This window comes from Carassius auratus, chromosome 15, assembly GCF_003368295.1.
Source record: "Carassius auratus strain Wakin chromosome 15, ASM336829v1, whole genome shotgun sequence".
Taxonomy (NCBI): Eukaryota; Metazoa; Chordata; class Actinopteri; order Cypriniformes; family Cyprinidae; genus Carassius; species Carassius auratus.
In genome coordinates, this window is record NC_039257.1 from 7,156,561 (window position 1) to 7,178,810 (window position 22,250).

General features: G+C 37.7%; 1 protein-coding gene across 5 annotated transcripts; it reads right to left on the reverse strand.

The window, feature by feature from the left end:
• Nucleotides 1-6,203: 6,203 nt before the first annotated feature.
• Nucleotides 6,204-21,913, reverse strand: LOC113114896 (coiled-coil domain-containing protein 9-like). Of its 5 annotated transcripts, XM_026281983.1 has the most exons (17): nucleotides 21,817-21,913; nucleotides 21,295-21,350; nucleotides 20,905-21,009; nucleotides 20,549-20,698; nucleotides 18,806-19,129; nucleotides 16,662-16,745; nucleotides 16,394-16,561; nucleotides 15,910-16,091; nucleotides 15,424-15,482; nucleotides 15,138-15,185; nucleotides 13,142-13,256; nucleotides 12,326-12,476; nucleotides 11,718-12,192; nucleotides 11,142-11,273; nucleotides 10,939-11,037; nucleotides 7,908-7,958; nucleotides 6,204-7,647 (listed from the first exon to the last, which is right to left on the reverse strand). In XM_026281983.1, the coding sequence occupies exons 2-16, from the start codon at nucleotides 21,295-21,297 to the stop codon at nucleotides 7,954-7,956; spliced, it is 2,100 nt and encodes a 699-aa protein (XP_026137768.1). In that variant the 5' UTR covers nucleotides 21,298-21,350; nucleotides 21,817-21,913; the 3' UTR covers nucleotides 6,204-7,647; nucleotides 7,908-7,953. The 5 variants fall into 5 exon arrangements, with proteins under 5 accessions (XP_026137768.1, XP_026137767.1, XP_026137765.1 ...); XM_026281982.1 differs by having other exon boundaries at nucleotides 6,604-7,958; XM_026281980.1 differs by lacking the exons at nucleotides 6,204-7,647; nucleotides 7,908-7,958 and having other exon boundaries at nucleotides 8,565-11,037; nucleotides 15,138-15,182.
• Between the last annotated feature and the right edge of the window lie 337 nt (nucleotides 21,914-22,250).

Below are 22,250 nucleotides of genomic sequence, written 5' to 3' on the forward strand. Positions count from 1 at the left end.
TGGGTACCAAATGTACCTGCAATTACACACACACACACACACACACACACACCTATTACGTAGGACATTTCAGGGACAATCATTTGTGTAATATTCTACACAGCTCAGCTGCTCTCTGCCCTCGTTTACTCTTCAATAAGCTTATGTCAGAGACCCTGTCCCCATGGTAACACGGCCAACCTCACTCAAGCGCTGAGCCTCTGCCACAGAAAGAGGACAGCTCACCTGAATAGATGGGAATCAGAGCACATGAAATATGGGGCACCAACAGAACAAACAATGGGGACAAACTGCAGGCCAAAACACAATATCGAGCTGTTAATGGAAATAGGAAATCAGGACGGGGAGTGGCAGAGAGAAAGAAGAGGCTGGCCTGAAGGCCTGTCTACCAAATCAATGTGTTATTAAGCTCACAGACAATTCAAGAGCCCAAAAAGACACAACCCAAAGTGGCACACAGATTATATGAATATATTTATGTATTGTAAAAAGCATTCAGGCGAACAGTCTGAACTATGGTCCGGAGCAGGGATATTTCTGCAAGCTATGAGGGAAGGAAAAGTCCAGCTTGCACATTTAATGTTCGTGGAATTGGGCAATGATGTAGTTAATGTGTGTGTGGAGACTGAAGGTGTAACCGAACGCACTCTCTTAACTGAAACTCTCCAGTCTGCATGCTTGTTTCATACAGCTGCGAATGTAGACTGAGTCAGCACAGATACCTGGATGCTGACTGACATTTGGCACTCAGTGGTGCTCAAACAGACACCTGTGTGAATCAGGGCAAATGTCCACTCAATTATGCTACTCTGGAATGCCATGTTGATGTTGTTCAAACAGTTGCTGTTAAAATGTCAAAATCACAGGAGATAAAAGACAAACACTGTCAGGCTCTGTGGAAAAATAAGCTAGCTGGCAACCAGAAAACAGTCCTAAATATTTTTGTGGTGCTTTTCCTAGAGGCCTCAGGCGTTTGTTGGGTAAACAAACTTTGTGTGTGTGTGATTTGTTACTGACTGAGCATGTGATTTGCAACCCTTATACACTGCAACATGATTAAGAGAAACGGCTCGAAGGACAAAAAAATATGCCAGTGGTGACTTTTGGCCATCCGCCCAGCTGGCAATCCCTGACCAGGTCACTAAAAACCCAGCTTTTGCATCAAAAGCTGGATTTCTCCCTGCCTAGATGTGAAGAGGACCATCATGTCACTTTGATTCAGTTCTGTGTACACTAATAGCATCCTCTGGAGATGTATAACACCTTTTTTCTCTCTCAGCCTGTGAATCTCAGAATAATCTGCTGGTCCCTGATGAAGATGTAGAGGATGCTGAAATTTCCTCTTCAACAGCAGAAGAGATGCCATTCATAGACAAAGTTGTGCGAAACCATTGTTTCCTGGAAGAGGGCAGTAACTTATTTGGACTTGAAAGAATGGAAAACCACAATCTCAGCCTTAATCAGCCATGTACATTTTCCTAAATCAGACAATAATTATTTTCATCTGTTTGCACTTTGTTATCAGAATAAGCTCTACACCACATCGTATGTATTTAGGACACAGCAGCCACACACTTACCCAGAGTGGAGGCTTTTTTTTTTTTTTTGAGGAGATACAGATTTGGAAGCACTGGTACCTGAAGACCACCCCTAATGAAAAATCTTTAAAAAATTGAAATGTCTCCAAAATTATGTTTTTCCAATTGTTTTGTTTAAACAGGTCACAAATATTCAGTTGAGTCAAACTTATTATGACAAAATATTACTTGTAAATTGAATTAGAATTGTGTGGTTTGATGAGTGCATTTTCAATAGGTTTGTTTTAAACGTCATATAGGCTAATGGTATCTCATGATATTTTATTAATATTAACATATTGTCAAAATAAATATATCAAGACCATTTCTACAGTTTATTAGCTCTATTAAAACCCACACAGGTTCAATGGTATTACATCGCCCTCTTGTGGATTCAAAAGACTAATGTTCACATAACTACATAAATTTGACATATTCCCATTTTCACAACATAAGGAAAAAAACAATTATTTTGGTAAACAATAATAACATATATATATTATTTTATATAATTTAAATATAAGATAAAAAAATATGACAAAGTCTAAATATTTGGCATAACTGATGCCATAATAATGATTTGCCAAAGCATTTTTTTTTTATGTGGCAGAAATGGACTTCATGCCAGAAAGTGTATTGCAAAGTTTTGGATCTCTGTGTAGCTAAAGCATCTTTCTTATGAGAGTTTTAGTACTACTACATATTCTCAGAGCATGTACTGAAGTTTTGTAAATTCAAGAACCCATTCTTTACAGCATCAGGAAGTAAATCCAACATTCAGAATGACTGCAGAAAAAGCTGCCAGGTAGGAATGTTACTCTGTGCTAGGTAATGACCTTGTTTAAACTTCACTGATTTACAAATAATTTGAATGAATTTCCTCTACATTAGGAAGCATTCAGAATGTCATCTATATAGTGTAGCCCTGACCAGCAGGCCACAGGGGAATTACCCTTCTTATCCAGCCCTGGCAAGACTCCCAGCTAATCTCCCCAGTGCTGTGGAAATGGGCACAAAGCATGACCACTCTGCTTCCTCTGCTTCCGATGACTAATTATTCCAAAAACACTTGAGGACAGCTATAAAGTGTGCCACATAGGCCAAGGTGGCAGGGATTTAGAAAATGCAGAATGCCAAAAGTTATCTAAAACCAATTTTGTCTACTCCTCAAGAAACACTGTCATCCTCATCCTTACAGGTCTGTGTTTTTCTTAAAAAAGCATTGACTATGACCATGGCGCTAATTGCAGTTTCTTACTTCCTCCATGAGCTTGCTAATTCACATTTCTGCAAAAATAGAACAGGTTGGCCTACTATTGTGCTGCAGGCAGCTATTTTTACCCAAAAAAAGAAAAAAGAAAAATGTAAATCAAGTAAATGTACAGTAATGGCCTATTCATACCCAGGACAAAAACAATACGGATAAAAAAATCGATATAAGCTATGTAATAACAGAATCCAAAGCACAACAATAACAACACAGCGTAATGACATCGTTGGAATTACTGGTGTGGACGCTAATATTATCGTTCTTGTGGCGAACGCATTATGTGTAGACGCTAAAGTGAAGTGATTTCAATTTGGCTTAGTGTCTGCTCAGCTTCTCTCAGTCAAGGTCAACCATCAACACAAATCTCATCACAAACCAATGTTCTCTCATTGCCCTTGCGCATTTTCTACTTTAGTTTGTCTTTTGTTCCCAAACAAATAAACTCATATTTGGCCCTTTTATACATTCTTTTCTGATTGGTCCATGAACAATTATGCATGATAAGTGTTTGTATATTGAAAGCTGTGTGGTAATTGGGTTCAGGTTGTGATGACCTTGGGGTAATAGCCAAATGCCAATCCTTTCTAAATGAACACACTTCCAGACATTATTTTCAGAATACAGGATTGACATTAATCAGAAAGGACGCAGGTTAACGTGGTCAGTGTTAGTTTGCTGCAACTTGCACCTGTTGTATTCCTATTTCACAAGTCTTTATTTATTTTGAGCTCACCGGAGAACCTTGTAACTTCACAATACCTCTGCTGGCAGTATGAACGGAGGGAGAACAAATACATCCTGACAACTTTCAGTTCAGTTTAATTATTGAGCAAGTGAAGAGACACAGTGTCTCCAGTAGATTCACTCATCAAGCAAATGCACACAGACACAGACTAACAGTGGGAAATGGCATGATCGAGAAGATAATAAATCCATAACTGATTTCCTGTAAGGTAAAAAACAGTCATGTTCTCATCATCACATCCAGTCAGCTCTAATTAGGAGAAACAGAGCATAATCAAACTGTAATGATAAATGTCCATTACAGAAAGCTAAGACAGACATATTTAGCACTGTAGTCACACAATTCTAGTCATAAATCATTTGTTAAGTGTTATTTGGTGATTGCATCATATGTAATTTCCCATTAAAACCAGCAGATTAATTGCACAAAGATGTGTACATAAAAAATAACATTTAACTGCAGGAAGACAAAAGATGTTACTTCATGAGAACTAGTCATGTGTTAACATAATGCACACTCAAGAACAGACCTCAAATAACCTTTTCCTTGGTCAACTTTTACAATCAAAGTGGGTAAAATGATAGTAATTTTGGTGAAGTCCAGTCAGCAAAGCACATCTTTCAATGTGGATGAAAGTTAGCTGGTTAAATCTGGTACAGTGCAGTAACGTTTATGTTAAATATTATATATGGTCCCTTTCTAAATAAATAAATAAAAGGTACACAACAGTTTCCATTTTAAATGTTAAAAAGGAAAAGGGCCCCATTCCCATATGGAGGTTATAAATACTTAAATTTGTATACCACAGCAAAGTAAAAAAATAAAAAACATCATGAATACATAAGTAAAATAAAGCAGTAAGCATTAACTGAACAACATAAAATGTATAATACAACACTCGCATGATAACTGATCTTAAAAATAATAAGAAATTTAATCAAAGTAAAAAAATACAAAATGCAACATGCAGTTTTTTATATATATTATAAGGTGCCTATAGTTTATACTTACAGTATTTTGCTGTAAATTGGTAACTGTATTGTGTATTATATATATTTTACATTATTTTACATAATAATTGTGCTGTTTATGTAAAATTAAAGTGTTCTTTTTTTTTTTACCACAATATGTCACTTAGTTAATTGATATGTCTTACTAGGCTATACTTAGCATTTTATTCTTATTCTTATTTTAAATAACTAACATTTTAATTAAATATGGAAAGCATTTGTAACTACAACCCAAACGTCAATATGTGCGGATTATTGCAAATTTAATTTATACAACAAAACCTGAATATTGTTAAATTTTGCATCAAATTCTATAACGCAATAAAAAACGTATATCGTCGTAATCGTATCATTATTGCCATTTAACATAAGATGCAATAGGAAAATAAATCATATTATATTCCTAATACTTTTTAAATGAAACGTAAGTTCATCAGTCGCCCATTTTAAAAAAGCAAAGTCAGAACAGAAGAAGGTCATTCATTCGCACTGCTGTGCTGTGTTGGGACGGTCTGCATAGTGCATTAGAAACAGCTTCTTTCAGTTAATACATCTAATTGAATCCGGCGAAGCAGTCTGTCCGTGTAAACTATCCGTGAAGGCACGAGACGTTTGTCTTCGTGACGTTGTTGTGTCCATCAGGGGTCCAGAAGAACACATAATAGATGGCTAAGAAGAAAGCTGCGATTGAAACACACAGAAAGTAAGCGATGCCCATCGCCACTTTCACCCAGATCTTCGTGGCTCTGTTGGCGTGTTTCACCCTCTGGTCTCCGGGGTAACTCGGTCTCCGCTCCGCTCCTCCGTTTGTCCTGACGGTGCTGACGGGTTTGTCTCCTCTCATTCTGAGATGACGGATCTGTCTGGTACTTCCAGGCGGTCGGTGTGTGTTTAGAGAGGTCTGCTGCGAATCCCCTGATTCAGGTGACTGGAGTCCTGCACTTCTGATAAGAGAGTGATCCTGCACCATCAGCGTGTTTCTCATGCTTCAGAGATGCACACTAGTTTTAATTGAACGCTGGGCGGAGTTTGCCGTTCTTCACCATTGGTGGGTCTCACCTCTTATGGAACATATTCTTCTATATTATGCAAAGACTTTTTGGAAATATTAGGATTCGGTAATACCTTATTATCCAGATAAAATGTTATTAGGATATTTATCAGACTTGGAAAAAAACAGTTTTGTAAAGAAAATGATTAAAAGGCAGAACTAGCTTTGTTAAATTACATTTTATTTTCATACTGACAACTAAAATAAATTAGTAAATTGAACTGTCTTTAGATGTACAAATGTTTTAATAAGTTACTTTGGAAAATGTTTAGTACTAGTTTTAAAAGGAAAACAGTTGTGTCATTAATTACTCACCCTCTTGTTGCACTAAACCCATAAGTCCTTTGTTTATATTTGGAACACGAATTAAGAAATTTTTGATGAAATCTGAAAGCTTTCTGGCCCTGCATAGAAAGCGATGCAACATTCAAGGCCCAGAAAGGTAGTAGGCTAAGGACATCATTATAATAGTCCATGTGACATCAGTGATTCAACCATAATTTTATGAAGCTTCAGGAATACTTTTTGTGCACAAAGAAAACAAAAATAACTTTATTCAACAATTTCTTCTCTTTCGTGTTAGTCACTCACGAGAGTACCACGATGCATGCACTGCGCCTTGTTTACAAGCAGAAGACAACGCACACTGTACATAAAGTCTTCATAAACATGTCTGAAGATTTTTACAGAGGATGACTTGCAATATTTATACTGTGTAACTTTGTTAAGCAATCAATAACTTTACGCAAAGAAAATTAATAAAATATATTTACTTTTTTTAATGTAAAAAGTATGTATTATCTTATAGGTTATGAATCATCAGTGCCAACACATTAATTTGTATAATTTCTTTTTTCTAAATCAGTATACCAGTAACATTAAAAACTGCTTATTGGAAGAAACAAAGTGCATGATTACCCTGGTCTTACAACAACATCCTGAGCCAAATATCAAATAATACATAAGGCAAGGATGTCATTTATTTGATATGACAGCTTACAAAGTACAGAAACTGATGTACTGCCTGCTTACTGTTTACACATCATAATACAGTGATAAAAGCAACCAAGAGATATCTCCAGTAAGCTTAAAAAAAGAAAAAAGAATTGCATGTAGTCTTAGAAGAAAACTTTGAAGGAAAATCCTACAAACACTTCAGTATCATGCTACGTGCACTTCTGAAAAGCCAAACCAAACCTCCTACACGAGGCAAACCAAATTATATATAAATTTTCTACCCAAACAGGAAGACATTTCATCTGCAAGGAGATGCAGTTAGTACAATAAATCACAAATGTCATGATTCTTTCTGCTCCGTGAACTCAAAATAAAAAACAGGGATACACAATGCACATGTGAAGAGAGAGCAAGCACTCACACGAAAGCACTGGAATGTCGGTCAGTCTAAAAGACATATACATATTGCAAGTTTTCAAGCTCCTGCTCAATTCATTCTTATTCAGGAACATACAAATATACCTTGGATAAATGCATAAGATTACTAAAACATGATGCATGAACAAAACATTACAAAAATGGTCAATAAACCAATATTAGATTTGATAGCAATAAGGTACACAATCTCTGCTGCCCCAATTGTCTAGTTTTCCTCATTCAAACTCTTTACAATTTACCATGATTTTATCTTTGGTCGGTGAGCACAAAATTTTTCTAGGGCACCAATCATTTATAACAAAATTGAAATCCACAGCTCATCTTTATGGATATAATATTAAAATATAATAATTTCAAAATTAGCCCTGATTTAAAAAAAAAAAAAAAAAGTAATGCCCTAGTTTAAAAAAAAAAATGCAAAAAGTGAAGCATGCCTGTCTTAGAAATAAACACATCTTAATAGTTTCCTTATTGACCGTCAAAGCTAAATTTGAGCTCAGATATCAAAAATCCGAGTGCTGTTGGGCCTAAAACTTAGTATCCTTGTGATCTTGGGGGGTTTGAACAACTTTGGGGTTACAGACACTTCCACTGCTCCACTGTAAAAAAATAATATATATAAATTCTTATGGTTCGAGTATAACATGCTTTACAGATGAATCCCAGGGTAAACGTAAGAAAAGAACAGCAGCTTAGCTCCACAACAGCATAGAGTCCCAACCAATGAGGAATAATTAAACAATATAGTGAGTTGTTTGGATGAAGCATTGACAGGGATCCAAAGATGCCCCCTCGACCCCTTTAATTTACAGTCAACAGTCGTCCATTACACCTGATGTCTTCTCTTTCCTCCGCTTACCTCCTATTCCAGTTTGTGAAGCACCGAGTTCACCTGCATTTAGTCCTCAGCCTGTTAACATATATAAAGCAGTCAGAATGAAAAGATCAACATGAAAACACCCAGTATGAGTGATGAAATGAACTGTAAACCACCATTTCAGTTGCTTTGTTTAACAAAAACAGCAAAAAACACGTACTGTTTCATAGTAGTGTCTCCTAATGTGAAACGCGAAGACGAGAAGTACATTTGATTTTCGCAGGGTTTCATTACTGCTTTGATCTGAAATTTGACTGCAGTTTCCTCATAAAAGCATTTTTAGCAATAAAAATAGTTTCCTCCTGGTAAACAGGCTAAATGTAGTGGAGTAATCAAATTAAAGGAAATACTAGAATCTTGTTATTGAGCCATTAGAGCTTTGTTTAATGTGTTAATATTTCCAGTGGACAATGGAAATCGGAATGAGGGAACTAGCAAGAAATTACATCCACTCATTAGTTGCTAATGAGCAGTTAGTCGCATAATAAACTGGTATGATGTAATGGTAATAAGCAGGAGCAGGTGGAGAAGGACAGGAATCCCAAATGACTGAGTGACAGGGTTGGGCATTTGGCAATGGAGTGGATACGACGTCAAACATTCACGAAACAAAGGAAGGGAAAGGGAGACATTCAAATGTAACAAGCAGCACAACATTTATTCGCCATTCCAGCATCATGCCAAATGTCAACAGTATAAACTACAAATTCATCACTTGTATAAGTAAAAATCCTACAGCGACAGAATACTTTGTACAGAATAAGGTGCAGTCACATCAGTGATATTTCGGCAAAATTTCACAGGAACTAAAGGTCCATTGTCTGTTGTCAACAGTGCAGTGATGTATGATGAAACACGCACACTAAAGCTATTTTCTCAAATCAAATCAAGCAGCATGCTTTGGTCAACATGGCAAATTTGGATGACCAACTTAAACCCATTGTGCAATTTGTGGGGAAATACCTTGCCTTCAAATTAAATTCCAGATTGCATGGATTCCTACTGAAATTACTGGATTTGCCTGCGAAAATTTGCTGAACGGTGAATGTGACCGCACCTCAAAAGGGCAATAAAAAAAAAAAAGGGAGAGAATTCAAATTTCAGACTTTAGAAAAAAACTAAATGATGAGGATAAAGGCCACCAATTTCATTTTTCTTTTTATAATGTTTGGCTAGGCTTTTTTTTGTTTAGATTTTCCTTTGCTTTGTAGCCGAATGAGACACTGGGTTCCCATTTCTTTTAATCAAAGAATTTCTATAACATTTCCAGTTGTTCACTGGATAAGGAATCTTAAAAATTATTGTACTGATATTACAGTGGATTATTTAAGCCACCATATACCCATCCAAACACATCACGGGACAAATCTTTTATTAAAAATTTGTAAAAAGACTTAACTCTAGCTGATGAAATCCTTTTAATCATTGCATAACTAGAAGATTACGGAAACATTTCCATGATTTTTTTTTTTTACATTTCCTGATATTTCCAGGTTTTCTAAAACTGCAGAAACCCTGATCATTTCAGAGGGCCTTTTTTTTAGTCTATGTGAATAAACAATGGGTTTTATTTGCAAAAACTACCCTCATTATGTTTCAGCTATGTATCAGCTATGTTTCCATCCAAAGATGCGAATTTGACTTATGCACAAAACTGGAACAAAACATTTGCAAATAAAGCACCGTTTCCATCCAATGAGTCAAAGAGAATAAAATCATCACTTCCTGATAAACTGGCACTAAATATCAATCAGAAAAGTAGGAGAAGCCATAAATAGAATAATAACTTGCGCCTCAAAGCAAGCAGATGAAACAATAAATGTTGTCATTGCTTTCGGAGGTGGATGCCTGCTGATTGGGAACGCAGTTGTGTAAGACAATTATACAGACTTTCTTTGATGACATTTAAAAAATGTTTCAGATGCTGTGGAATGAGATCTGTCTGCAGGCTAGTCAAGTTATCTTGTCCAATTGTGCAAACTCACACAACTTTTTTGATGTTAAACGCGTTCCATTATAGTTTATGCACATCTTTTAGTGGATAAAAAGTTTATTCTACTCAATTGTGCACATAAGTCTTTTTTAAGCACATTTTTTTAATTTATGCAAATCTTAGCATTTCCATCCAGTGTTTTTTCATGTGATATTACAAAATGCACATTAAAAAAAGGTGGATGGAAACATAGCTATCTGAACTCTGGTGTACATTCATTCTGTGTGGCTTGATAAACATTTCATACATGATGAAGATTAAAATGAGATGAAATCTAATAAGATGCCATACAGTCTCAGGAACCACATTAGGTTTACCCTGTGTAATTCATCTCTGGAAGCTGCTGTGGGAGAAAAGCCAAACAGATTTCCCCTAAATGATTATGATCCTAAACAGCATTTAAATGGGATCCTGTTGGGATGAAGTTATAGATCACGTTCAGTGACGTTTGCGGTCCACACACTCAAAATGGAACAAAAATGGAACAAAAATCAAAACAACACTTATTTGCTCAAGCAGTTTGTGACATGCATGAAAGGGGGAAAAGCCAAAACCCATATCCAAACATGTCATCCAGGGAAAGGTGTGAAATCAAAGAGGTGCATAAACGACAATGAGGGGGTTCCAGGAGCACAGTAAACGTGGGATATTAGTTGTGCTGGAGGAGGTGTGCAAGGTTCACAGTGGAGAATCACAGCCAGCCAGTGAAGCTGCAGACAGAAGCAGTCAGTCCCAGAGCAGGGGAGGACTGTCATAGCCTGAGGAGCTGCATTCCCATTTGTCAAAGACGATAGAGACAAGCCCGATAGCAGATGCCATCTCATGCCATGAGACAGATGGACACGGGAACATAAAGGAGACATGAGTAGTGTAGTGAACAGGGAGGGAGAGACAGAGAGACCAGAAAGACTGAAGTGCGCGGAGAAAAGGGGAGGACGTTGGTTAGTTGTTAGAAGTCAGCTGAAGTAAGGGACCTCTTTCGAAAAGCCACAGTCTCAAAGCTGGTAATAAGAACAGCACCTGAGGACGGCTGATCTGAAGAATCCACTGCCATATCCTCCACAACCTTCGTTTCAGGCTGACTCTGATCCGGCTCTACAACAGGGGCGTCGCTTTCCTCTGAACAAGAGGATAAACAGGATATGCAGGAGAGTATAATTAATGGCTCATTTGGAGGAAACCATAAATCAAACTGTGTGTATTAATGGATTGTTTTGACTTACTGCTCAGGTTGGCGCTGTCTGGGGTGGGCGCCACTACGGGATCTGCTGTGTCATGGCTGCTCGAGGTGGTTGTGTCGGCAGATTCAGCTGGTACAGGCTCCTTTGGGGTTTCACAGGAAGCTGACACCACCACTAAATGTGAAAAGACAATTAAGATTCACTGCTAAGATACCAAAGTTTTTCATCTAATATTTATATTACACACATATATCACACATGCATGGAACTGACTGCCCTACTAAAAGGCTCCACTAGGTGGCAACACTAACAGTTGGGTTGTTGCTTGCAAAAACTAGTAGAAGTAGTAAGAATCAGAAAAAGTAAATTGCATCACTTGACGTTCATTCCGGTTTATAAGCGTCTTTGCATTGACTTTGTATGTAACATACTTACGCAAATAATTAATTTAGCTTTTGGTGTGCACAGGGCATACATTTAAATGCTAGAATGCTTCACCATGTGTGAGACGTAATGGCAGATGGAAAATGAAGCACACTCCAGACCTTGCTAAGTGTCATAAAGCACCGCTAAAAAGAGAAACAGTGAAGTACTAAATAAAGACCATAATTATTCCACCTGTAGATGTAATTTCTTTGATTTCTGGTTCTTCTGGCTGGCTGGGGGTGGTCGTCATGTTAGGTTCAGCCGGGTTGCTCTTGGGTTGAGCTGGACTGCTTTCAGTGCTGCTGGGCCTCAGAGGGCTCTCACCCAGACTGCTCTTAGGAGAAAGCATCTCCATTTCTTCACCCCAGTCTGATACTGGCTGGTGGCTGTCCAGTGGGGAGAAAGGGCTGAGGGGTTTAGGTCCCTCTGGTGTACTGAGCGTCTCCTGTGGGGAAGGGATGTGGACTTTGGGTCTTGGGGTACGTTGTCCTTTTGGGCTGGGAGTAGAAGGTGCAGGAGATAAAGGGGTCTTTTCTGTTGGTTTAGCATCTTTTGAGTCTTCCCCGCCATCCGCTTTTTCATCCTCTTCCGCATCTTCCTCTTCACCATCGCTAGCATCCTCCCACTCATCATCATCTTCTTCAGCAAGGCCTTCTTCATCAGTCTTCTGCACAGCAGGAGAAGGACAGGAACAATTGAAACACACACTAATTAAAAGCAACCTTCATTAATAAGGCTCTTCAAAAGAACTCTTATTACCATGTTACTCAGTACCTAATAAGTATTTTCAGGCCACTTACCTTCTCTGACAACGGAGCCTTGAGGTTGTCATCCTTGTTCTCATCTTCCTTCTCTTTGACCTTCTCTTCATCCTTCTCCTTTTCCTTCTCTTGCTCCTCCTTTCTTCCTTTCTCCTCTTCATTTTCTCCTTCCCACCGGTTATCATGCATGCTTTAGGAAGGAAGTATACAGTCTAGAATGATAATTTCTCAACCATTCTGATCTGATCACAAGCAGATGCTGGAAACCACATATAATGTAGTCAGAAACACATGAGCACTTTGTAGTGGAAACGCTATCCGCCCTGAGCACCACCTACTCGCTGCCCGCTCAGTGAACATATGATCATTCTGAGACACAATGTGAGAACAGTGATTTAAATGTCGTTTTGTACCAAACACACAAATGTACTCCTTACACTTTTCATTTGCTTCCATTCCTGCTAACCCCAGTAACATATGTCATCTCTTTCAGATGCATTTGAAATGAATGTTATACCAGGTGGAAATAATAATGCATCCAAATACTTGTGATCAGATCACAGAAAATGCATCTTACTACCAGGTTGGATAATACAACTTAAGCCTAGTGGCTACTAGAAGGACAAACTCTTTAATGGGGCCATCCCAAATGGTGCAACTATGGGTCACCTGCCTAAATGAGACATTTAAGTTAGACCATACTACGTTTTAACACTGGAATGAAAAAATGGTCTAGTTAAGCCATAATTAGACCACTAGGACACTAATGGCCCTTCAGGATCAGTCTGAACAACCCCTGCTCTAGAAGCAATGGTGGTGTGGATAATTTTCACAGTGCAAATGACTATTGCATACCTGTAGCTTTTGCCTTGACCGCGACCCCTGCCTCGTCCACGGCCTCCTTGTCTGGGTTTGCCCTGTCCCAAGAAGTCCCCAATGGTTGGTGCCTTAGGTGGCCTCTTGTTGTCTTCTGCATAAGAGAGATTACAGCAATATTTATCTTTGAAGGGTGATGTGGGGCTGAGCAAGACCTTGGAAAACAATTCTGTGTCTGAAATCTGTGGTGGATTAGAGATGACCCTGGGCTCAAAATAACAGATGGCCCCCTGTCATTCTGATGGATTGCCCCTCTATGCATCACTCTTCGGGATGAGAGGAAGGGAATGGATGAGAGGAAGGGAATGGATGAGAAAGACATGCAAATGTGCCCTTGATTTGACAGCACTGTGATGAGACTTGACTTGAACTTTGTGAGGTAGATACTGGGTTTGTGAAGCACTCAAAGCCCAGACATCAGCAAATAAGCACGTGTCAAAAGCTGCAAGACGTTCTTTGATGCAAAAGAGGTACTTAGGTTTGTTATGAGTGACAGCTTTTGAAAAACAATATTTTAGAGAAAAACGTAATGTAAAAGTCACAATGTTAAGGAAAGAGTGATGTTAGTTAGAGGATTGCGCCTTAGCTGGGCAATGTCGTTTGAGTAGAAGCCAATTGTAATGCTAAACACTTCTCACAGTGCAGATCTAAAAATGATAACACATCGTTTTTGATTAGGATTGTACTCAGAAGTGCCCAAATGAAAGCACCAAAGAGAAACGTGCTGATGTTCTCATTTAAAACATCCCAGAGGATGCAGGGCCTCTTTTTTTACGACAAATGTTGAAAGTTTCAGACCAGTTCTGTGACAAAAATACGATTTATATATTATAAATCATAAATTACATTATTGTACAAAATATAGCAAAAATAAATGTTAATTAATAAAAAAATATAAAGAACATATAGATATACAGTATATATAGAATATAAAGCTTAATATAAATTTTTAGTTTTTGATATTGGGACGAGTTAAAAATGAAATCAGTTGCCTTTAAAGGAAACTACAGACCTTAAAGCATCTCCTATCTGTTATTTGCAAAAATACCTTTTTTTCTACACTATTTAAGATTTCCTTAAAATCTGTGAATAATTTTGAGACAAATTAATTATTTTTTGATCCACAAATACCTTGGCGGAAAACTATGGTTATGCTAAAAGAACATTAAGATGAAGAACGTTTTACAGACTTATTTACCACTAATTAGCCTAAACTAAAGTGTCCAGAAGCCTGTTGCAAAAAACCCGGGTGCCAAGGTAAGTTTTTGTTTAGTTTGAGCAAACTCTGAGATTCAGGCTCAAGAAGGATTTAGATTTTTTTCTTTTAAGAGCATGTTCAACTAGTTACATGCAACAGGCCACAGAAAGATTTCTTCTTTGTTTACAGTTGCTGCTAGTGTTGCTTTTACTGTGCTTTTACTGAGTTTTCAAGGAGTAAAGGTCCTTGCACACCGAAAATTGTAAGCAATTTTTCATATCGGTCATCCTTTCCTATCAAAATTCTATTTCTATACGGATGCGAAAATGCAGAAAATCAAACATGATCCGATTTTTTTTTATGGCAAATGAAAGTTTCAGAGGCAGAGTGTAAATGTGATTGACACAAGGTGAGGATGTATTTCATTTTTTTAAAAGGTCATTTAAGTCAAGAATACAAGGAGTTGCCAGGTGCATGCTTCCTGGTCATTTTGCAGAAAACAAGTTTGATATAATGGCTGGGCAACTGGCAGAAAGCAATGATGAGGAAATGTTATCTCAGCTATCCAGCGACATGCATTTTAGACAATAGATAATCCAATCAGACACACACTCCCCACTGTATCTTATTATGGAGAAGTGGAAAGCAATTAGAAAATAGCGCAGTAACAGCTGTTGGCTTGCACTCAGACTAGGGCCAATGTGAAGCAGGGCAAAGAGACAATCACCACACACACACACAGACAGACACAGACACAGTCCCATGCCTTACGCTGACCTGAAGGTCCACTGCGTTGCTGTACATGGGCATTGCGCCCCCTAGCTGCTGAGAAACCACAGCACAAAACATCACCAAAGAGCCACAAACACAGGTTTTACAAAGCAGAAGTGTAATAAATGTGTACATGTAACTACTCTATGCTTTTATTGGAGTATTATAGTATATTGGCTGGCTGTATGAAGTAAAAGAAACTGTAAAATTGTGGGGTGACATTCATGTTTTGTGTAGAACCGGTGTCAGGTGGTCACTGTGATGGGTGTGGAAGTATTTGTGTGTGATTTACCTCTCCTGTTGCTTTGTTCTTGTGTGCCCTCTCCAGCCACAGCTGGGTCCTCCTTGAACCTGTGAAAACGCCACAGGGTCACTGGTCATCTCATTCTCACCCTGTCAGCATGAATTACTCCTAGACACTGAGTATTTATCGGCTTCTCTTTTAAACACTCAGACAGAAACAAAATCCTTACAGCTGACATTAAAGGGATAATTCTACTCAAAATAAAAATCCTGTCAACATTTGTCATTCATGATATTGTTCTGATGAACACAAAAAGAGAAATGTACTGGCCTCTCTTTGCCATATAGTGAAAGTGCAGTAGTTATGTCTACTTTTGTGTTCTACAGAAGAAATTAAGTCATATGGGATTTGAACCAAATGAGGGTGAGCAAAATGACAGAATAATTTTTTTTTATGAACTAGCCCTTTAAGGATTCCATAGCTATATGGCATAATCTTGCCACAATAGTGACCATTTATATCTTTGATACTCACATCGTATCTGTTTTCTGGGCATCCCACTCTCGTCTCCACTGGCCAGTGGCATTACGGTGACGAGCCAGCCGTTCTTCGTCAATCTGCTCTCGCTCCTTTTTCCAGTGGAGATATTCGGCTCTTTCTCGACCAGTCATGGACAGAGTCATATCCACTGAGCCTCTACCGCTTGGCCTACGATTCTGTTATGAGATTAAAAAGAGAGAAGGAAAGTTTGAAAGTATTAATAATATGCGAGTTTCTACCATTACACTACCATTGAAAGGTGTGGGGTTGGTATGATTTTAACACTAAAATCGGCCAAATTCTGAAATATGACTACAATTTAACAATTTAAAATCCTTGAGAAATCATTTTATTGTGCTGATTTGGTGCTTCAAACTTTTCTTAACATTAATAATGTTAAACACAGTTCTGCTTTTTGTGGAATTTCTTTTTAGGATTATTTGAAAAATGAAATCAAAGAGGTCAATCTGCTTAGTACCGTCCATTCTTTCTCAACCTCTGCACCAGTCTTCACATTGTCAAAGTCAACACCACCCCAATTGCGCACATGTCGTCGGCTTCCCTCCTTGCGGTCAGTTTCTTGTATGGGCCCACTACGCCGTGGGTCATCAAGGAAGTTTCTGATGGGTTTCTTCTCTCCATCAGCCTGCAAAAAAATAAATTTCAAGTGTTTATGTGCGCATGTATCACATTGGAACTGGAATGATATAATAAAAAAAGAGAAACTTGGGTTGACCAAAACATACCCTTTGACCTCTCTCATATTCAGCAATCTTTTCCATTTCTTCATTCATCTTCTCTATGTTCTGTCTTCTTTTTTCCTCCCACTCCTGAGAAATTGGAAATCAATTATGATGCTAGTGTTTAAAAAGTAAATCTGCGTTGCTGTTTCAAAGATCTAAAATATAAAAAAATTATGTCTAAAATTTTAGAAAGAGTCGTGTCTGCTCAATTGTGGTCCTTCCTGCAAAAAAATTATATCTATGAAGAATTTCATAGCACAGAAACTGCACTTGTTAAAATTACAAATGACTTGCTTCTTGCGTCAGATCAAGGTTGCATCTCATTGCTAGTTTTACTTGATCTTAGTACTGCGTTCGACACATATCATGACATACTCATAGATCGATTACAAAACTATACCGGTATTAAAGGGCAGGTGGTTTTAGGTGACAAGATGGTTTAGATTCCACCTTTTTGATTGCAATCACTTTGTCTATTTAAATGGGGAATCATCTCAATTAAATCCAGTAAAGTATGGAGTGTCACAAGGATCTGTCCTAGGCCCTCTGCTATTTTCGAAATACTTGTTGCCCCTTTGTAATGTTATTAGAAAATACAGGATTAGTTTCCATTGTACAGTAATGCTGATGATACTCAACTATATATTTCAATAAGACCAGATGAAACTTCTAAATGATCTAAGCTAACAGAGTGTGTTAGAAACATAAAAGACTGGATGACCAATCATTCTCTCCTATTAAATTTGGATAAGACAGAGATATTACTTATTGGACCAAAAACAATACACAGAATCTCTTGGATTACAATTTGCATCTAGAGCGATTTACTGTTACTTCCTCTACAGTTAAAAATGTGGGTGTTATATTAGACAACAACTTGTCTTTTGAAAATCATATTTCCCATGTTACAAAAACAGCATTCTTCTATCTTAGAAACACTGCCAAGTTACGGAACATGCTACCTGTTTCGTGATGCAGAAAAGCTAGTTCATGCATTCATGACCTCTAGACTGGACTACTGTAATGCGCTGCTAGGGTGTTGCCCTGCATCTTCAATAAACAAGCTACAGGTAGTCCAAAATGCAGCAGCTAGGGTCCTTACCAAGTCAAGAAAATATGAGCATATTACTCCAATTTTACATTCTCTGCACTTGCTACCTATTAGGTTCCGTATCAGTTACAAAACATTACTACTTACATTTAAGGCCCTAAATGGTTTAGCTCCTGTGTACCTAACTAGTCTTCTAACACAATACAATCCATCCTGCTCCATAAGTTGCAAAACTCTGGACTTTTGGTAGTACTCAGGATAGCAAAGTCCACTAAAGGAGGTAGAGCTTTTTCACATTTGACTCCCAAATTCTGGAATAGCCTTCCTGATCACGTTCGGGGTTCAGACATACTCTCTTTGTTTAAATCTAGATTAAAGACATCTCTTTAGCCAAGCATTCACATAATGCATCTCATAACCTTGTCCTTGAGCTAAATCTGATCAAATGCACATTTTCATTATTTTGCTTGGGTTAAACACACAAATTTTTTACTTAGCTGGAACAGAAGCTATGCTAATTTTTCTCTATTAACTTCTCTGTAACTAGGAAGTTACACAAGTTTCAGTCTGGATCCAGCCCTTACAAAGACCTGAGGTAACTGAACACCTGAGAACAGATGATGCCAAGTTTGCCAACCCTCCAGAGGGCCTCAGATGATGCCAACCCTCAGACAACATACAAAACTGCCAAATTTTGCATTACTTGATTTTAACTGTACATTTCTGCAATATGGACATCAACTTGAGATAGTCACCACTGATAAGCTATTACAAAATAAAATGTATAAACTAAAATTTTCTGTAAAGCTGCTATGCAACAATTTGCATTGTGAAAAGCGCTATACAAATAAAATTGAATAGAATTGAATGTTTTGTCTTACAATGATACAACAGGCTTGAAGAAGCACTGCTGTGTACAAATAACTCATTTTGCAGACAGCGGCAAAGTGGGACTTGTGTTTTTTCTTTCTGTACGTTTTGTGTCAAACACACCTACAAATGACTTTGTAAGTAAATTAATGTACCACAACTATATTCTACAATATCTGAATTACAAAATGATTAAAAAAGGCTACTGGTGACTGTCAAAATTGACCTTTGATTTCCTGTCCGGGCCTGATCCTCCTTGAGTTCCACCTCCACCTCCACCTCTTCCTCCCCTCCGCCCTCCTCTAGAGGAGCGTTCACTTCGAGCTGGACCCTCTCCACCTTCATCATCCTGAGGCTGCCTTTCTGACCATAGTTCGCCTTTGTTTGAACGAGGCTCTCTTCTTCCACCGCGGTGGCCACCTCTGCTCATCCGACCCGATCCGGTTCTGTGGGGGGGGCTCTCACCATGAAGCTGACCAGACTCTTCTTCTTCTGGGCCCTGGTCACCACGATGAGCAGCTGGTTTCCTGTCATTCACAACACGCTTTTCCTAGAAAGGAAATATGAAGTTTAAGAGGTTTTTAGTCCAAGAGTAAAAATTTGGTTTCACTTTATTTTACGGTACGTGTACTTACATGTACTTATAGTGTACTAACAGTGTATTTATCTAAGAAAGTTCTGGTAATAAAAGGTAACTACATGGGGTAAGGTTAGGTTTAGGGGTAGGTTCAGGGTTAGTACCTAGTTATACATAGTTATTGTAATTACTATAATATGTACATAGCATGTACATGGGGAACAGGACAGTAAAATAAAGTGCTACCAAAGATTTATTTCATTATGTTCCCAAGGCAACATTTCCAGTTTCTATTATTAAGTTCAAGACAAGTATATGTTTTTCTTCATATAAATCTCTTTAGTCTAACACTGCGTTAGACATGTTACCATACCTACTTTTATTTTATTTTTTTTAAACTGAAAATCACGTTCTTTAAAGGGCAATGCCCATCGGTCTAGTTCAACAAGTATATTTGAAGAAAATGCCCTCACTTTGCCGTTACTGAAAAGCATGACCTTTACAGACCACGATAGGAGGGTCTATCAAACCAGCGCTGGCTATCTGTGATCCACTGAAACTCTACAGGTATTGATTAAAATACTCTACAGCTTGTCTAATCCTTCCCCAGGTGGGAAATTAAAATCTTCAGAGCTGTGAGGAACAGGAGTGCTAATTAACTTCTACATGCTCTTGTTCTTTATAGGAGCTGATGCAAATCATTAGCGGTCTGAGATGATTCAAAATCAAACTTGAGTTAAGATCTATAGTATATAGTTATTAATATTAAATATTTACATTTACAGCAAGAGCAAAAAGTATCTAACAAACTTTTTATATATGTCTGTGAAGACAAATATAACTGTTCTTTGTAGGGGTGTGGAATATGTATTGTCCATGATAACATTACTGTCAGTTTTTTTCATATTCCATTATTTTAGATCTCATAGCATTATGTATGTGATTACAATTGGACTGTAGATGCATTAATGCCACCTCTGAGCTGCATTAAACAGTCTGAGAAAGTATATTGAAATTTCACTTCAGATGCATTTCCCATGCCACCTTTGCATAGCAAACAAGGATTTTGTTGACACTTATTTTATTTACATGGTAACAGCCCTATAGCGTCTTATTATTCTAATGGAATTTATCAAGTAAATATAAGAATGTGACATAAAAGATGATGCACACTGCACACATTTAATAAGGTTAGGGGGAAACAATATCTTATGAAGGTAAAAATGACCCTGTAAAACAGTTTCAACCTGCATTTCTAAAGGGTTTCTGCACAAGACACCTGATATTAAAGACATTCCATTTTTTTTTGCAGAACCAATTATGATAGTGACATATAATGGTTTATAATGGTAAAATGCCATTCTATGAAAATATTCTGCCATCTGTTTTTACCCCAGCAGGTTTGGACAAGTCAACGGTCACTGTGAAGCTTTCCTTTTCCGTCTTTCTCCGTTCAGACTCAGGCTCATGAGGGCGGGCTTTGCGAGTTGTCGTCACAGCGATGCCCTCCTGTTCAGCCTTTTTCTTATCTTCCTGTATTTCCTGGTGACACAAGAGTAGACAAGCAAGCTGAATTAATTAATAAAACTGACCAAGATAAAAGCCTTGAATCTGATCATTTCAAGGACTGAATACCTGTACAATGAATAATACTTCAAGGAAAATTTAATAATTACTAGCAGTACACCAAATAAACAAACAGGCAGAGTGGCATTTTGTTTGGATCAAATTACAGCACTCAATTTCACCTGATATCTCTTGACCAAAGCTTCATTCTTCTTCCTTAGAGCTTCAATTCTTTTGTCCAGCTCTGCATCTTTCTCCTCCTTAGTCTTTAGATCCACCACAGCAGACTGACCAAGAGAGAAAAAGAGACAGGTGAAAAAAAAAAAAAGAGCACACATATTATATTACAGTTTTAACATATTTGGTATACGCGTTGACAAATTTTAGACCAGATCTGACCTCTTGGTCTGTGAACAATTTGACTAGGAATGCTAAATGATAATATTTAACATAAAATAAACACAATTACCCATAAAAGGTATCTGAAATGTCTTAAAAAAAAATTATATCTGGACCCCCCAGTTTTTTAATCTTGACATGAACCATAACAGAATGATGATAGCAAGCCTCACCATAGCTGGAAGCCTGTCCTAAAGCAAAAGGTGGAGAGCTGAAGAAATCCCTGAACCTAAACGAGAAGACACAAGAATGCAATGAGAGCAAAAACATTTTTTCCTCCTCGACGTAATTGCATGCTTGATCACGCGACCAGAACTATTTAAATAACACAATAGGAGAGGTTGCCATTATCATAAACCCGTCTTATGAACACAGACTATATAAAGCCGTGCATAAGCGTATTAGTGAGAACACAACACTATGAACAAGAGAGCCGAGCGTTTGAATACATTGACACAGCGTGTTTCCAATAAATGCTGTCTCTGAAACGAGTGTGAGAACTACTAACGTTACTATGTATCAATTTCATCAAAGAAGCTGCCAAGAGTCTTTGAGCCCGATTCATGAGACGAGCTCACGTAGCTTTTTGATTTGTTACGTGAAACAAAAAGGCAGTTCAAATAAAATATAGACATTCAATGAATGTCTGTTGATATAGACAACTAAAACAATGTTTCAAAGCTTAACTGTTTTACCTCTGTCAAGTGCAGCGCCCCTAAATGTGGCTTGTAAGGTGCACTCGATCAACGGAGACCGACTATCACTCGATCTACTTCCGTTGACAACAGCTTCACTTCCTGAATGGTTGTGAGCGACAGTAAGGGGATTTTAAAATAAAAGTCATATCGTTTGTTGCAACACATAGCTTGGACGTTAAAAGAGAAAACAATTAAAAACCAAAACCAAAAGAAAGGGCATAATTAAGTCAATCAATCTACACTTTTCAAAAATTACTAATAAAAATCTAAAACATACTTAACAAAATAACATCAGATCATTGGTGCTTTATATATTTAGGCTTAAAGCACCATCTGCTGGACACCGCTTTACATGGAAGAATTCTATGTGATCTATCTGCCTGTTTGATCTATGAAGAATCCACAAAATTACTGCACCTCACAGTTCACAA

Coding starts and splice junctions, on each gene's coding strand:
- LOC113114896 (XM_026281979.1), bottom strand. Junction 16,746..18,805: donor GCCCGGACAGGAAATCAAAG/GTCAATTTTGAC, acceptor CCAATTTCTCAG/GAGTGGGAGGAAAAAAGAAG. Junction 15,186..15,423: donor AGAACAAAGCAACAGGAGAG/GTAAATCACACA, acceptor GTGGTTTCTCAG/CAGCTAGGGGGCGCAATGCC.